The sequence below is a fragment of the Myodes glareolus genome, chromosome 7, assembly GCF_982192425.1.
Source record: "Myodes glareolus chromosome 7, mMyoGla1.1, whole genome shotgun sequence".
NCBI lineage: Eukaryota > Metazoa > Chordata > Mammalia > Rodentia > Cricetidae > Myodes > Myodes glareolus.
The window spans coordinates 2,336,417-2,350,959 of NC_142032.1; the positions used below are offsets into that span (position 1 = coordinate 2,336,417).

A 14,543-nucleotide genomic window follows, 5' to 3' on the forward strand; every position below is an offset into this window, starting at 1 on the left:
ACACTTTGGCTGTTCAGGGGAGGCTGGCGCCAACTGGGAAGATATTAACTTCCTGTGAAGTACAAACGCCAAGAAAAGAGGTCTATTTTTTTTTTCTTCCTGTCACAAGAAAGTGGTGACATCATCAGGTTGTTTTATATTCTTAAATTGGCACCTTTCTAAGGTGCAGACAGGGAAAATGGAGATGACCTCCACCCCTGTGTACCAGTGTCCTATGTACTGGCTTCTGAAGGATCTCGACATTGAACTCAGCCCTCACATGGGCTTTGTTTCCTAAGCCCCCCCCCCCACGGTCCTCAGATGGCAGGTTACGGTGTTTCGACAGTAGCATACCAAAAACAAGGTGAGGGAACCTGCAGGGCCTGTGTCTGTCTCTTCAGAGCTGCCAGAATCCTCACTTTTGCAAAAAGTGAAACTTCCCTTTAGCAAAAAACAGCATGAGAGTTTTGTAGGCACGTAGGAGCCTGTTCTGCATTAATTTGAAGGCGATGAACACGATCTCCATGCCGACGATGATATAAATGGATAAGAAGAGGAAGAAGTGGGGGTGATTGAGCTTGATGTCCCCAAACCCGATGGTGGTCAGTGTGACGAAGCAGAAGTAGAAAGCGTCCTCGAATCCCAGCTCCGTCTCCCAGAAGGGGAGGATGGCGGCTGCACAGGAGATGTAGGCGAAGATGACCAGGGCGATAACGGGGAGAGGGATGTCCAGCCTCTCCACCTGCTGGCCCACTTCATCCAGGTTGCTAAGGATAGAACAGGACAGTCGCCCCAGCGCCAGCTCGGGGCATGAGCTGCTCCTCTCTACAGGCTGCGTGGGTAGTTGCAGCTTGTCCTGATTGTCTTGCGCGACCAGTCTCTCAAACAGCTCCATGTTGCAGCTTGGAGATGCAGGCTCCCTGTATGGCTGGGGGTCTAGGAACTCATCCGCACCAGCACTGATGACAATCTGAGGGATGGTTTCCTCCGCGGGTTTGCTGTTCAGCTGCCTCCTGCAGAGCAGGCCAGAGCACCACTGGGAGGGAGCATGGGGAAGGCAAAGGAGAGCCTGAAACCGACTGTAAGCCCTGGATAAGATGGTGGCTAGGATGTCTCCGATGTCTGTGAGGACCAGGAACATCAAAGGGATTCCAAAGAGAGCATAGAGCATGCACAGGAACTTGCCGAGCCTGGTGATGGGGTACATGTCCCCATAACCTGAGAGACAAGACAGAACCTAATGTTGATATCAGCCTCCCAGCATCCTGCAGGGGCTCAAAAGAGACCTGCTGCTTCTTCTCCCAGACATGTCACTTTACACAGTAAAAATATTCATCCTGGACTAGATGCAGAACTCGGGGAAAGCTTGTGCTTAGTGGGCATAAGGCTTCAATCCCAAGTGTCAAAAGTAAACATATACGTGAATAAATAAGTAAATATTCATCTCGAAGTGTCTGCGTGTGTGTCTGGCATGTGTCATGATCAAGGGACAGGGGAAGAAGAGAGGCAGCTCCTATCCAGCTGAAAATGTCTGTGGCAGGGAACGTGCTGGGGATGGCACAATCGCCCTTCATTTCATTAGTCATGGTTATTTTGTTGTGCCCCACGTGCGCCCTTGAGACAGGGCTGCACTCAGCTGGCCACTTCATCTTGCCAAAGGTGCTGGCTTCTATGAAGCCACCCTTGTCCTTTCTGAGGGTCCTGGACCTCTTGGTGCATTTGTTTTTATATAAGACATTTATTTTATGCCTCTGGTGTGGACGGTAGTGTGCATTGTATCAGGGGACCATAGAAAGGAGATAAAGTTACCACCGTGTCCTCCAAGCTGCGAAGTTTCAGGAGAGAGACATACGTGTGTTTGTGAGTAGTGAGGAGTCTCTCTGCACGCAGCACTCACAGCCCCCTCAGTGCGCAGCCCAGCTCTAAACTTAGCAGGCCCCTGCTTGGCCGCTACTCACATCTTTGCACTTCAGGTTAGAGGTGGGTGGGTGGTCATGCTCCTAAGTGACCAGCTGGGAAGATCCTGCCAGGCTGGGACCCGGGACCCCATAGCCTAGTAAACGTGATGCCCTGAGAGCTAACATCCCCTTGCTGAATGCCTTCTGTGGATGGCGAATGGCCAGCCTTCCTGGAGAGGTGTTCTCGTAATTTACAAATGGGGAAACTGAGGCAAGGGGCAATGAAGGAGCTTGGCCCGGCCCATATGTGTAATAAGTAGTGGAAGCTGGGAATCTAGCTCACAAGGTTCCTCAGACCTCAGCACTGCTTGTAGTCTCAGGACAGGACTCTGAACTAGTGAGAACGGGCTGACCAGTGCCCATCAGGGCACTGCTTTTCTCCAGGAGCTGGGCCAGCGGCCCCTCAACGTGAACGACTGCAGCTTTCAGAGCTGTTGCCAAGCAGAGGGAAAAGCTTTGCTGTGTATGTTTGTTTTTAATCTTTGACTAATACAGAAAAATGCATCAATTATGTAAATTAAATTGAAAGCGATTCTTAGCAAGCTGAGAGCAGCAGTCTCCTCTTGGCTTAAGGCCCCCTGCTGGAAACCTGGCCTCCCAAGGCAAACAGACTGTGGGGTGGCCATCTCACCAGGATAATAGCGACCCTCACCAGGATACTAGGGACCCTCCGAAGTTCTCATCAGACCCCTTCCATCTGTCGAGCTCTGCACACACCGCAGGCTGGGGGGCCGACCACATGGTAGCAGGGTTAGTTAATTCCATGGATGTGTTCCTTCAGTGAGTAGTTACTGCGTGCTTAGGGAACCCACGAAGGACACACACGCACAACACCTTTACAGGGTTCAAGCTCTCTGAGTTTCTGGGACGGGGAAGCAGATGTTAATCAAATGCCCACCAATAGGACTATTGATATTTGAGATGAAGCACCATCACAGTAAGGGAGAGAACAAATCATTATAAACAATAAACAATAGAAATGACAATTATCATAAAAATGTGGTTAATACAAAGACTTCCACTCAGGATTTAGGCTCAGGAACGATTTCTTGGTTAGGAGACTTGAACGAAGGCTGACACAGGGGCTGTTCTCATTTACTCTTGTTGTTGTGATACAACACCAACCAAAGCCTACTCGGGGAGGAAAGGGTTTGTGTGGCTTGCAGGTTACAGTTCGTGGTTGAGGGAAGCCAGAGCGGGAACTCAAGGTAGGGACCTAGAGGCAGGAACTGGAGCAAAAATCATAACGGATCCCTGCTTATAGCTTGTTCCCCTGCCCTTGTTCAACTACACGGGCCAGGCCCAGCTCCCTAAGGATGGCACTGCCCATAGTCGGCCTCCTACATCAAGATAGTTTACAATTAATCATCAAGAAAATGTCCCGTAAACATGCCCTGAGTCAAGTTAAGGGAATCCCTTAACCGAGGCACCTTTTCCCAGGTGTGCTAAGTTGACAGTCAAGATGAACTCAGGGACCAGAGCCTGGCCAGGCGAAGCAGCAGCGTCGGTGTGGGCAATGCTCCTGTGGCCGATTTGTACAGCCAAGTCGTTTGTGCACTGCACATAAGTCAAGGGTGTGACAGGGAGCTGAAATCCAGCCTGCCATGCACGCAACAAGCTCCTGGCTCAGGACTCTATATCTCCCTAGAGAGGATTTTAAATTTTAACCAAAGTGTCTCCAGAGTAAAGCTGTCACTATATGGGAAGAGTCGGAAGAAGGTCAGTGTGATGGCTGAATAAGAATACCACCCTCCCTCCCCAAGGCTGGAGAGATGGCTCAAAGGTTAAGAGTGCTGCCTACTTGTCCAGAGGTCCTGAGTTCAAGTCCCAGTACCCACATGGTTGTTCCCAATCATCTGCAATGGGATCTGGTGCCCTCTTCTGGCTTTTAGGCACACATACAGACAGAATACTGTATATACAATAAATACATAAATTTTTAAAAATAAATTAAAAAGAATACCCCCCATAGGCTTATATATTTGAATGCCTAGGCACCAGGGTCTGGAACTCTTTGATAGGATTAAAAGGATTAGGAGATGTGGCCTTGTTGGGGGAAATGTGTCACTAGGGACACTTTGATGTTTCAAAAGCCCCTGTCAAGCCCAGTCTCTCTCCCTGCTGCCTGAGGATCAGGATGTAGCTACTTCTCCAGTACCACATCTGCCTGCCACCACGCCTCTTCTGTGATGATAATGGACTACACCTTTGAACTGTAAACAAACCCCAGTTAAATGCTGTCTTTTTTGAAGAGTTGCCTTGGTCACAGCGTCTCTGCAGCAATAGAACAGTAATTAAGATAGCCAGTGTGGCCAGTGGGCATGGATCAGGGGAGGGCACTGAGGTGAGGCTGGGGAGGTGAGGGGTCTAAGGGCTGAAAGGAAGGAGTACCTAGGGGTGTAAGAGAGGTGCTGAGATAGGAAGACAGGGCTGGCTTGTCCGAACCCTCAAAAGGTGGAATTCTAGGAGGTGTTTGGCAGAATTCAGGAACCCAGAGGAGAGGAAATGCCATGGAGGAAACTGGACACCTCACTCTTATTCATGAGCTCTGTGGCCTGGTCTAAGGGACTTGATCATTTACTGCCTCGATTTCCTTGGGCACAAAAGCAAAGGACCTGGAATCACCCCTGAAATCTCAGCGCTTGGGAGGCTGAGGCTGGAGGTTAGAAAGTTCAAAGCTGCCTCTGAGCTTGGAGCACCAGTAAAGAATTCCTATCCCAAGTTTTACGTGGGCCCCAGAGTCATAGCCCTTAGGGATGTCACAGGCCATGAACAAGTCCCCCACACATGAAACACCTCATTTTCAGATAAGGTACAAGCCCCCTGTTCTCAGGAGTTTCCGGAAGCTCACAGCTGGCTCCTTAGAAGCAACTGCCTCCTCAACCCAGGCCTCCAGGGTCAGGGCCTAGAGTTAAATTTATTTCGATTTAAAGGATCAGATCAAATATTGCTTGTGCAATCAGTAAAGTGCTTTTTAGAATCAAAATCCCCTGCACAGCAGAACTTACGGCTATCTCCATTACCGCCCACATTTAATGCACAGTAGACGGATAAGGCTGTGACCTGTTGAGGTGACACAATTTTATCCCTCAAGAGCCAGCACCTTTTACTCCAAGATCTTGCCCATCGATCCGTCCAACCCAAGGTGGGCTTCCAGAGACCCTCCAAGTAAGATGTGTTACAGACCAGAAGATCTGCTACATTCCAGAAAAGAGCCCTGGGAAGCAGGTCTCAGAGGGCACACAGCCCCACAGAGAGAATGAACTAACTCTCCCAATTACCGAACGCTGAAATGCAGAATGGAAAACTATCACTTCCTATAATGCATTCCTTATTCCGATACAATCACTCCACAGCACTTAGCCTGCCAAGGATTTAATAGCCCCTGCACTTCCCTTCCTGATGCCAGGAGCTGAGCCAGGTGAGAACTGACTGGCCTCAGACACAGGTATCACTTTCTTAGCCTCGGGGCCAGGTGTCTTTTAAGTGAGCTGGACAGGCAGGGCTGAAGCAGGAGTGCAGAGGGACTGTCACACCCAGCAGTGGTCAGAGGCAGTGCTGACACACCCCACCATCCTCCTCCTTCAGGGCACTTCTGGCCACAGGCTTCCCTACTTGACTCATACAAAGGGTAGCGGTTTGGGTTTTCCTGAGATTTGAACCAAGCTAATGCATTTCAACTGTGTCAGTGATGGGAGGCCTGGACTCCCGTTAGAGTCACCTGGAGGGCTTCGACGGAGACCTGGGCCTGGATTCTGATAGGTCTGGGGCAGAAACCACGGGGGTTTGTGTAAGATAGGGAGGAGATTATGAAGAGCAGCTGTCTATCGAGGGGGGCAGGATGGAGTTTAGTTGGTTAGGGTACTTGTCTACCACATACAATGGCTCTGGGCTCAGTCCTCACACCACATGGCCACAGTGGCACTGCCTTTGGTTACAGAATCTGGGAGGTGGAGGCAAGACTATTGGAAGTTCAAGGTTTGTCAAGGGGAGTTCTAGACTGGATAAAGTCAGTGGTTCTCAACTTGTGGGTCTCGACCCCTTTGGGGGTTGAATGACCCTTTCACAAGGGTTGCCAAAGTCATCAGAAAACACAGATGTTTACATTATGATTCACAACAATAGCAAAATTACAACAAAAATAATTTTATGGTCAGGGTCACCGCAATCTGAGGAGCGATATTTAAGGGTCACAGCGTTAGGCAGGTTGGGAGTCACTGGGTGAAGGCAAATTGCAGAGGCCATACTTGATGGAACTGAGCGTGAATTTGCATTCCTCACAAGCTCTTCAGCTGTGTGGACCCCACAGGTCCAACACACCTGGATCTGTTGTACCAGGCCGATGCCTCTTAGCAGACGGCATCTGTAATTGCAGTCAGTCTTGGTGACCGTTGTGGGTGGGGGCAGTGACAGCCATGCTCCTGTGTCTAGTAGGTAGAGGACAGAAATGCTGCATAGCTTCCTACAACGAACAGGTCAGGTTCCTAGGACAGATAATTAGCCTGTTATAATGGCCATAAGGCCACTGTGAGGTCCTGTGAATTAGATCTGATTAAGTTCTTGGGGGGGGGGCAGTGAAAAGACAACCTAAGTTTGTTCCCTCAACCCCCAGCTTCTTCCCAGCATCTTACTCAAGGTTGCTTCTCCCCGAACCACACTTCTTTCACACTAGTCCCTGGACATAGCTTGGGACTTGTGATGGTTAATCTCAATTGTCAAGGTGACAAGGTTGCCATGGAAACGAACCTCTAAGTGAATTCTTGGACTGGGTTAGCTGAAGAGGGACATCCCACCTGAAATGCGGGCGGTGCCATTCTATGAGGTGGGGTCCCTTACTCAAAAGAGAGGAGGGAGCAAGCTGAGTACCAGCATCCATTGCTCTCTTCTTCCTGACTGGATGCAAAGCCACCTGCCACCTCACGGTCCTGCTGCCACAGTGTCCCCATCTGGATAGACTGCACCCTCTCTACCTGTGAGCCAAACCCAACTCTTTCTTCCTTGGGTTGCTTTTGTTTGGTATTTTGTCATAGCCACAAAAGATGTGACTGATACATGGGCTGCATCCCTCACCTGTGAATGTGGACAGTCACAGTACCTCACTCATGAGACCCTTGTGAGAATTAATGGAGGTTATGAATCGCTTGGTCCTTAACTGTATGACTACTATGCTTCCTACCTATTGTCTACTCATTCCCTACCCTGCCTGTCTCCAGTCAGACGACCAAGATTGGTTCTAAAAGACCCATGGCTGCAAAACTTCTCTTGGAGCTTGTGAGGTAATGTGTAGAGTAATGTCTCAGTGAACAGCCCCTCTCCCTGGCTCTTAAACTGTCCTCCCCCACTTGGGAGTACATCACTGGATCTTGGTCACCCAGTGAGCCCATCTCTTGTTAAGGCCACTTGAGAGAGGGAAGGAGATAAACGAGAAGCTTCTCTGCTGTTTTTCAAGAACTCAGGGCAGAAAGGGGGAATAGTCAGTTCTTTTCAAATTACATGTGGTTATGTCTCGAAGTTATGTGGACCCTGCGGGCCTCGTGTGAGATGACGGAAACCTGATATTCAGTGCCACGGGAACTGTACACCGCCCCAACCTGGTGTGTCTGGGGACAGGGCAAGCACATGGTCTTGATGCTATTGGTCATGGATTGAGTCAGGTGGTGAGGCAGCTGCTGAAAGACCTGTTGCTGCCACTGACACATATAGGCTCAGTCTACCCTTTCTAGTGCCCTAGGGGTAAGATTGGCAGCAGTAGGTGGAGCTATGGGTCCAGGTGTCCAGCATAGAGGGCCACATCCCTTTAGAGGTTGCTCAACTCTGAGTCTTGGTGGATAGACTCCAAAACCCACAGCTGGCCACTAGGGTCTGCCACCCTGGAATGGGAAAGACAGAACCTAACTGCATCTCTGCAGCTGCTGTGGGCCTAACCCTCCTAGAACAGGATATTGCTCTTTCAAACGACAAGGACCCCAGGCCTCTGGCTGGTCAGGAGAAGCAGGAACTAAGCAAGAGGTTGTCATCCTGTTGAGAACTCTGACCTAAGAGCTCCTGACTTGGCCCTCCCAACAGGCTAGATGCACTGCCAAATGGAAGCCAGGCTAACTTGAACCTGCCCTCATTCCTAAAGTCCTCTCAACTGGCCTAGGACATAGAGTTCAAGTCTCCCCATGGTCCCTAGAGCCTAGAAGGGCTCCCAAGACTCTTCTCCTAGAGTTTTAAGGTCCTAAAGGGGACACTAAGGCTGGTGTTTTACAGGGATCATTTTTCTTGCCTGGAAGCCTCCTCCCTTTGATCTGTCAGACTTCATCTCACAGGTCACATTCACAAGCAAGCCCTTACCCCTCTCAGGACAAGTCAGGGCCTGTCCCATCTGTCTCACCTGCCCCTGTCTCAGATGTTCCTCTTGCATGGTTATTAATGTGGGTATTTATTGGTCCCTCTCTTCCCTCTCTGTCCCTCAGATCAGAGGCTTCCCTGGGGAGGAGCCCCCAACCTGTTCCCATGTGTTAGGAACATGAGTGGTTTACAGAGAGAGGCAGTAGAGAGGGCTCAAGCGAACATGAGCTACATGACTGAGTCTCGGGTTCTCCATCTGGAGTATAAGATGACAACCATACCTGTCTGGTCTGGGCACAGAGGAACAATATATATGACGTCAGGGCTGAGACAGGGCTCAGTGGTGGAGTACTTGCTCCCCACACACACACACCACAGAAACTAGGGCATCTTAATTGCGGCTATACATTTAAGGGGCAATGGGAAGAAACAGGCACAAAGCGGAAAGACCAGGTCCCGATTCCTGGTTCCTGTGCCCTCCATCATTCAGGATGCTGGCCTTTGTGAGGCCTCTGAGAAGAGCATGCATGGCTTTGAGGGTTCAGAACCTGTCTTTAGATGAGAGGCTGATCATGGTGCAGAGGCAATCCTCACCCTTCCCGGATTCTAGAGGGAGCCCCCTCTGGGTGACTGCTGTACTTTCCTCAACCTGGAGATTGGGACCATGAACAAGCCAAGCACAAGGACAAGATATGGCCAGCTCTGTCCGCTCTGGGAGTTCTGCCCTTCTCAGGGCTACTGTGTACTCCAGGCTCCCATAGGGCGGCTGAGGAATCATAGTTATCCTGCTGCCCAAACACAGCTTCCTGAGCAGAAGATGGGGATCTGCAGCACCTCACAGGCCCACAAGGTCAGGTCCCACTTCTGAAGGAACGTTACTAGACTAAGTCTCAAAGTCCATTTGTGGGTACCAATTCCACTCATTGCGTGACCTTGGCCTCTGACCTCTGACCTCTGACCTTACCTCTCTGGGCTCAGAATGTGGGGCTCATTCACCCCATTCCCTGGGCTTGCCTGAGCATTGGAGAGCAGCTGGACATGGCTGGATTGTGTAATATTGTTTGTGGCCACGGCAAGTGCAATGCAGTGTTCAGATCCTGGTGCGGGACACTTGGCTTCCCTCCATTTCTATACCACAGCCATTCCTCTTCTGTAGCTCTGGTCATTCCTGGCGAGTCTCCTGCCACCCAGACACCACGAGCCTAAAGCCCACTCTCCTCCAGTCCCAGCCCTCATGGCAGCCAGCTCTAAGTCCACCTTTTCAGCAGTCCTGGGCATCTCCTTCTGGAGGCACCATTGGGAAGTCACTTCCATCAGCCAGGTATCCAGGTCTCCCTCTCCAGCCCGATCCTCCCCTCTCCTTGGCTTGCCCATCCTGTCCATAAAAGCCAAAAACCCCAGTGCCAGCGGGGAGTTCTTCACCCCCCACCCTGATTGTCCTTCAGGCTGCCTTTCCTGCCCTCCTCCCATCTCATAGCCGTTGTTCTAACTTGGGTGGTTGCCCACCTGGACTCCTGAAGAAGCCTCCGGTAGCCACTTTCCCTCCTTGTCACCAATTTCTTCCCTGCCAGGAGCTGGTTGGACAAGGCCCCTGTCCTAAGGGCGTGATCTGGCCTCAGTCTCTCTCTTCTTCCCTCCTGAAGCCACCTCCTTACAGTCCCAGGCATTTGTGTTGTTCTCTGGCCTTCGATTGACTCTGTGGAGTCTGGAATGACCTTGTTATTCCCACCTACCCCACCTCTCTGACTTCCTACCCAGGAACTTGGCAGGCTCGGCACGCCTTTAGAACATTCTCACTGTTGGGTGCCCCAATTCAAGGCTGATCCAGTCACCCTCCGTTCTCTACTTTCAGGAACCGCTGAGAACATCACTGTCATGCACAGACCCCATCTGTTCACCTGTGAGCATGTCTAAGCTGCCGGGAAACCTATAGGCTGGAGCCGTGTCTACCCTGTTACCAGCTAGCAAGGCATGCATGGTGGGCCAACTGCTTTACTCAGGAACACTCAGTCAAGGGTTCAAGAAGGACCACAGCATGGCCTGAACCTTGCTCACCTGGGCCCATGCCCAGGAACAGGGCTGCAACCACCTAAAGAAGGAAAGATGCTGTCTTTTGAGTTGTCTTCCACCCCTGGGGCCTATGGACCAGTAAGGGCTCCCCTTCCTGCTACACCCCTATACTAGGAACAGCTCCCAGCTCCCAAGGTAGGCATGCCACCACTCCTTGTATTAGATGGAATGTATTAGAAGGAATGTCCCAGCACACTTGCCAGCAGGTACCCCCGTGTCTTTCCCAGGCAAGCAGTTGTTAGCTGCAGGGCAAGCACTTACCCACTGTGCTGAACACTGTGCAGCAGAAGAAGAGGGCGCTCAGGAAGGACCAGTCTTCGGGCGCCTTGAACCACTGGGGCTTCATCCGCTGCAGATGCTCACACAGGTCCTTCCTGTTGCCTTCCACCACTGGGAAGAGGCCAGAGTGATAAAAAGGGGCCTGCCTGCCAGACAGTCCTGCCCAGCGAGAGTACAGGGCCAGCAGCACCCCCACCCCATCCCCATTGTCCCAACAATGCCTAGCCATCAAAGCCCTCCTTAAAAATGCTTCCCCGGCATAGATCCAGCTACTGGTGCCTATGGAGTTGAAGAGACTGGATAGTCCCAATGGAGGCCTGGGTGTGACCCAGGAAGGATTCCTTCCTTCTTCCATAGACTCAAACTTACATTTTTTTTTCCTTTGAGAGAGGGTCCACCCTGACTTCCAATGTGATAATAAACAAAGATAACCTTGAATTTCTGATAATCCTCACTCCAGCTCCCAAGAGTCGGGATTACAGACGTGGTTTGTCGTGGCTGGTGTATGTGGTATTGAGGATCGAATCCAGGGCTTTATGCATACTAGCCAAATACTACTGACTGAGCTGCAGCCTTTGAAAATTTCTTAACATTTGAATCATTTCTTCCATGTTTCATTTTGTTTGTTTTGTTGTTGTTTGGGTCTTTGGGGTTTTGTTGCTGTTGTTATTTTTTGAGATAAGGTCTTGCTACGTACCCTTGTTTGGCCGAGAACTTGCTACATAGGACAGGCTATCCTCAGATGGTACCAGACCTCCCATCACATTACAGTCACGCAGCACCATGCCCAGCCTTCTTTATTTGTTTTAAAGAGGAATAAAAGCCTCTGCCATCTCCATCCTGGAACTCCAAACTAGAAGGGCTTTCAGCAAACCAGGCTGTGGTGAGAAACCTGCAAGACACCGAGCCTATAGGCTTGGTGAGCACCCTGAGCGCCCGGCTTCAGGCCGAGGCTGTCTCTTGGGATGGGAAGCCTTGGTCCCTGGGCTAAGAGGATGGCACAGACTCTGGCCACAGGGGAAGTCACCACCCATTTGAATTAAATGGCCCTAGTCTGGGAATCCAGACTCTGGGTGCTAGACTCTCCCTGACTGCCTCTCATATGTCTAGACAAAAGGCTACTTTCTGAGTCTCAGTTTTCCCCATTTGCAAAGCAGTTCAGCCTGGTGGTTAGAATCTCAGACTCATGGGTTGCCTGCATGGAATTCCTATCTTGTTTTCCTTGTACGTGAGCTTTGAAAGTTATTTAACTTTTTAGGGCAAGGGAAGATAGATTAAAGCTATAATCAACAGAAATGAGAGCCTGCCCCGTTCTGCACATGGCCCTGTATGGCCTCTACATGCTGCTGCTCCCAGGTGGGAACATGGTTTGGGAACAAGTCTTGATAGCTGGAACTGACTGGAAGCTGGCCCAGGAAGTCAGAGTCCTGCTTGATGGAGGGTGTTTGCATCTTTGTCTTAGAGACATTTCTATTCAGTGGCCAGGCAGATGCCGAGGTGCTACTGGCATACTTGGGGCTGTCATAAGAGCCCCATTTATAGCAAGTTCAGGGTCGCTGACCCAGCCCACACCTCAGATTCACCCAGGAAATCTATCTAAATCCACATTTCCAAGCTTCCTCCCACAACCACACAGTTGGAATCTCAAGGCTGGGCTGGAGGGATTTGTAAAGGGATCCTGGACATGGAGTGGAGTGTGTTACAAAGTCTTGGTCTAATGTCACGATGCATTTTCTTGCTTAATCCTGCCCAGGCCCCCTTATCTTGTCCCCATTTTTATAAACTAGAAACTGAGGCCCTGGCATCCAGACTCACTCTGGCCAAACCAAGGGATGTAACAGAAATGATACCTGTTGAGCATCTTCTGCCTTCCTCTCATCTCTGCCTTCCCAGGGGTCCTCACTATTGGCCGGTCTCAGATAGGGGTCCCCTTCTCTTCGGGAGACTAACAAGGGAGGACCCTGCTGCTGCTGTAGATCTCATAAACTAAGCTAAAACCTGGTCTCTGTCACCCCAGCCTCGGACCCCACCCCCCACCAAGCCCACTACAAACAGACTTTGAAGTAGGAATCAGCTTGTTTATTTCGGGGATCCATGCCCGGGTTGGATGGTTCCTTGAAGTCTCAAAGTTGAAGCCTGCACCACTCAGCCTGCCATTCCCGCAAAATCTCCAGTGACCCACCCTCCCCTATGCCCTGGGGGCTGGGTGGGGCTGGTGGGAGCCTGAGGCACAGGGAAGGGAAAGACTGCTTAGGGCTTACTTTCCCCCATTGGGCACCCCTGTTCATTTTCCAGCTGCCCAGAGAAAAGTGACCCCCACCCCCAAGCCCACTACAAACAGACTTTGAAATAGGAACCAGCCGGGAGGAGGTTAGAGGCAGATCTGCTCACAGCCTCCTGCTAGGGTAGCTGCAATACTGTAACCTCTCAGGCACCTACCTGTCCTGTTACATTTCAGGATGCTGCACAGCTTGTCCAGGAACTTCTTCAAATCAGGGTTCTCCTCCGCCTCTGGGTCAGAGCGGCCCTCGACTGCAGAGAAGAGAGCAGCACCCACCAAGGCATAGGTCACCAGGCAGCAGAGGAAACAGAAGCCAGGCAGAAGCTTGCCCAGGGCCTCAGGGCAGCATCTCCTGGCTTTCCCCAGGACCCCACGGCAGCATCCCCTGGCCTCAGGTGGCTCCTCAGCTTCCATCCTCTTGGAACGGCTCAGGGAAGAACAGGAGGCCTTTGTGGAGGAGGCGGAGGCAACCAGCCTGGGCCTAGAGGAGGAGGGTGGGAGTGGCCGGAGAGTGGCCAGGCTCCAGCCCTAAGTGGATAGTGCATGAGTTTCCCAGAGGACCCTGGAAGCAGCCGGAACCCATCAAGTTCAGCTCATCCAGATAACTGGGATGGCGCCCCTGCTAGCGCCCCAAATTGCTATTGATCCACCTGACCAGCGCCAGAGCTGCTGGCGGGGGCTTTGGAGGACCTCGTGGTGATTATTTGTTTTCTTCTGCCTTTTCCCATTCTGAAACTGCGGCCCTGGATTCCAGGTACTAAGTCTGATATTCAGTTCTTAGTCAAATGCCTGTTTTTTTCTGACGCTGTTCGGACACCTCTTGCCCTGGCGTGCCTGGAATATTGGACAACAAGAATAAGAACGAATGTAGCTGTAGCCCCTTTGTTTCCAAAATGCTGGAACCTGTGTGGTTCTCTCACGAGCCTGGAACTTGCAAGTAGATCAGGCTGGCTGGTTAGGAAACCCCAGAGAGTCACCTGTCTCCGCCTCCTCGGCGCTGGGATTCTAAGCAGGCACTGCTATGTCTGACTTTTTTTTTTTTAATGATAAATCTGGTCTTGAATTCAAATCCTCATGTTTGCAAGGCTAGCACTTTACCAACTAAGTCATCTACCTAACCTAAACTTCCTACTTACTGAGGTTTTTTCTCCCGTAGAGCGGTTTTGTTAACAAAGGTGTCGGTAAAACAACACTAAGTTCCCGGGTTGCAGAGACCAATGCAGTGCCTCCCACTGCGCATACGCAGTGTGGACAGAAAGTCAGCCAAGGTTCCACAGCTAAAGCTGAATCCTTCCACACCAGTGCTAGGGGGGTGTTACTGGTGGACTCTATTGTCCTCTCCAATTCTCAGTTAGGGAACTCTGCAGGGCCATTGCTGACTGGAAGACAGACCATCTGTGATTACCCACTTGAGACCTCTACAAAGCTCCTTCCATTTCTGAGACTAGGTCGGCTGCTGGGACTGGGTCTCTTCTCGATGATGTAACTGCCCTTGAGCGGTCCACGTACCTGAGAGTTTCTCCAAGAGACTCATGTTTACCAAGCGGGACTTGGTAAGTTCCTGCCCTCTCTATCTGGGGTGACTGGAAAGAGACTCCCTCAGGGTTTAAGGGTGCCTGCCACCGAGCTTGATAACCTGAGTT

General features: G+C 51.0%; 1 protein-coding gene across 1 annotated transcript; it reads right to left on the reverse strand.

Moving 5' to 3' along the window:
• Positions 1-293: 293 nt before the first annotated feature.
• Kcnk18 (potassium two pore domain channel subfamily K member 18) lies at positions 294-13,314 on the reverse strand. Its single transcript, XM_048424006.3, has 3 exons — positions 13,059-13,314; positions 10,602-10,730; positions 294-1,197 (listed from the first exon to the last, which is right to left on the reverse strand). Exons 1-3 carry the CDS (start codon positions 13,312-13,314, stop codon positions 395-397), a joined length of 1,188 nt encoding a protein of 395 aa, XP_048279963.3. The 3' UTR covers positions 294-394.
• Between the last annotated feature and the right edge of the window lie 1,229 nt (positions 13,315-14,543).

Excerpts from the sequence above, each read along its gene's own strand:
- Kcnk18 (XM_048424006.3), bottom strand. The coding sequence starts at position 13,314 with ATGGAAGCTGAGGAGCCACCTGAGGCCAGGGGATGCTGCCGTGGGGTC. Across the intron at positions 10,731-13,058 it reads CCTGAAATGTAACAGGACAG|TGGTGGAAGGCAACAGGAAG; the intron begins GTAGGTGCCTGA and ends GCCTCTTCCCAG. Across the intron at positions 1,198-10,601 it reads CACAGTGTTCAGCACAGTGG|GTTATGGGGACATGTACCCC; the intron begins GTAAGTGCTTGC and ends CTTGTCTCTCAG.